General features: G+C 44.2%; 1 protein-coding gene across 1 annotated transcript; it reads left to right on the plus strand.

Annotated features, from left to right (window-relative positions):
- Positions 1-214: 214 nt before the first annotated feature.
- On the plus strand, positions 215-898 carry LOC128709128 (uncharacterized). The gene has a single exon (XM_053804113.1). It carries the CDS (start codon positions 215-217, stop codon positions 896-898), a length of 684 nt encoding a protein of 227 aa, XP_053660088.1.
- The last annotated feature ends 1,559 nt before the right edge of the window (positions 899-2,457 follow it).

Here is a 2,457-nt window from a genome sequence, read left to right on the forward strand (position 1 = left end):
CAACACAAAATTTTATGTTTATTTTCCTACGACTTGCAATGTTTGCAATCGATTCGGATGGAAAGTTGAAGGCAACAATAGAAACCAAAAGCCAAGTGATTTGAATACACCCCTTCTCACACGCGTTAGTGTTTCGCTAAACAGACTATCTCGCACAATTGGTATACTTTGTGATTTGTGATAATATGCTGTAGTCAGAAAATGTGTCATTAAAATGAGTGAACAGCGCAACGATGATGTGACCGATGGTACCAACGCGAGCGAACGTACCAGCTGCGTAGAAATGTTGAACAAACGACCTCGCCTGTTGTCCTTCCAAGGGCTGAGCTCGCACTCGCGTGCCCTGGCAGATAGGGAGGTACCTGTGCCGATGGCAAGTACATCGTCCAGCTCCCTGGAACACATCAACCGCCGTGAACAGCTGGCCAACGATCTACGCAGCTGGCAGGAAAGTCAAATCGCTGCCTGTATAGATGACAACATTTTGAACATGGTGCTGGAACGGTTTCTTGTCTTCTTTGACCGACGTAACAATGGCAATACTGCATCACAACAACCACCCCAAGCGAACGAAGGCCAACTGTTGGAGGACGAAGCGGTGCGAATGGCAATAAGTGCGCGGGGTCTGCTACCATCGAGCTCGAGTGAACTGGCCGGACCTTCCACTTCGGCACCAGCAGCGCCGGGACCAGTGGTCGCGACGGAATGCACTCCCACAGTTGTGCCACCCGATCCCAGTTGGCCGGAAATGGGACGAGCTTTGCATGACAATTACATCCTCGAGACGGCAGTGGCGGCTGCCATTCAGGAGAAGGGTTTAATATCGGGCTGTTCGGAGGCGGAAGAAACGAGTGACAGTGATGGCAGTGTGCAGGGCGACGAGGACAGCGCTAGGTAGTGAATTCGGGCCCATCGATGGCACATCTTGTAAATGAGTATTCAAATGTATGTTTGTACCGTCCTAAGGTTTAATGCTTATCTCACCTCCTTTTCGCAGGCATATGGCAATCGTTTATATACCTGACGTTAGTAGTAACAACGAATAAATTTACGATTAAAACCCTAACGGTGTGCGCCTAATGTTTGAAGGAAAATTACTCTTCTCCCCAAAAGGTGGTGAAGCTGGTTGCAATAATTTGTGAGAATAACGATTCATAAAAGCTTATTATAGGTTTGAGCATAATTTAACTTTAACGCTTAGCTCTAATTTTTCGTCACCAATGATTTAAAACTGTAAAAACTGTAGTCGATCGAACCCATTTGCCCTTTTTTCTTTGTTACAAATCGTTTAACGCGAATAGCTAAAAGCTAGTATACGTCTAGTTCACAACGGCAACGATGTACAACATGCCATACGGCAAGGCACCATATGAATCTTCACGCTTTAGATTTGCTGCGGAATCAGTAGTGCGTGCAACGGCTATTAACACACACCTGGTAAACAATTGTGATTTCTGTTTTACTCCATTGGCGGATAGAGATGTCTGAATTTGACACTGTTGCTTCCTTGCACAATGGTGTTGGTGTCAAACCGTCGTCGTAGGCATCTTTGTTTCCATAAGACAGGCCACCCTGACCCTCATAAAAATGTAGCATTCAAACATGGACTAAAGCGGATGACTGTTGGGTTCTAAAAATTGAGAAGATAAATTACATCACTAGCAATATAATAATTATTTTAAGTACTATGCACTCTACATTCGGAAACGAAATTCATCGATATTAGGAGAGTACATTGAAATAGCGCGAAAAACGCTTGTTAAAAAGGTAAAACAGTAATATATTATCTTAAAGTCGTAAACTGATCGAGTGGATCGAGCTTAGGCGGAAAACGTGCGATCATTTCCTAATGACAAAACACAGGAAATGCAGTGGAGTTGCTACGCGCGTGATTTACTCATTGGCGCTCGAATGGTTTTTGGCAGGAAAAGAGGAGTATTTTAGTTGCTGCCCTTTGTGATCTTGAAATAGACAATATCGAACACGGGCATGCAGGGTATATTGCCATCCGCCTGTATGCACTTGTGATCTGCACATTAACGTCGCGATACGGAAATCATCAAGTTCGAAAAGATCGTAATAAACGTTACTGCATCAGCAGGCAGATGGCTTGTAGCGCAGAGGGGAAATTTTTCCCTCTTAGAATTATAATACTTAAAAGATGTCTGCTAGTTTTCATACAACGAATTGGACAAATTGTAGTTAAGGAATTCTCTTCACGAGACGCTGTTAAGCGATCTAAATTGTCAACTTTAGTACTCTGAGCTTAAAGTTAGCTTTTCTGCAATTTCCCCCCTCTTAGGAGAAACTTCCCCCAAAAAGCTCCGGCACAGAATGCGCAAACTCCACACCAGACACTGTTGATTGCTCGTGTGCGATGTTATGATATTCGCGAAGTACACGAACAGCATCAACTGATGTCGCAGCAGAATCGGGAAAATCGGATTTTTCCGGATG

Source organism: Anopheles marshallii, chromosome 2, assembly GCF_943734725.1.
Source record: "Anopheles marshallii chromosome 2, idAnoMarsDA_429_01, whole genome shotgun sequence".
Lineage (NCBI taxonomy): Eukaryota > Metazoa > Arthropoda > Insecta > Diptera > Culicidae > Anopheles > Anopheles marshallii.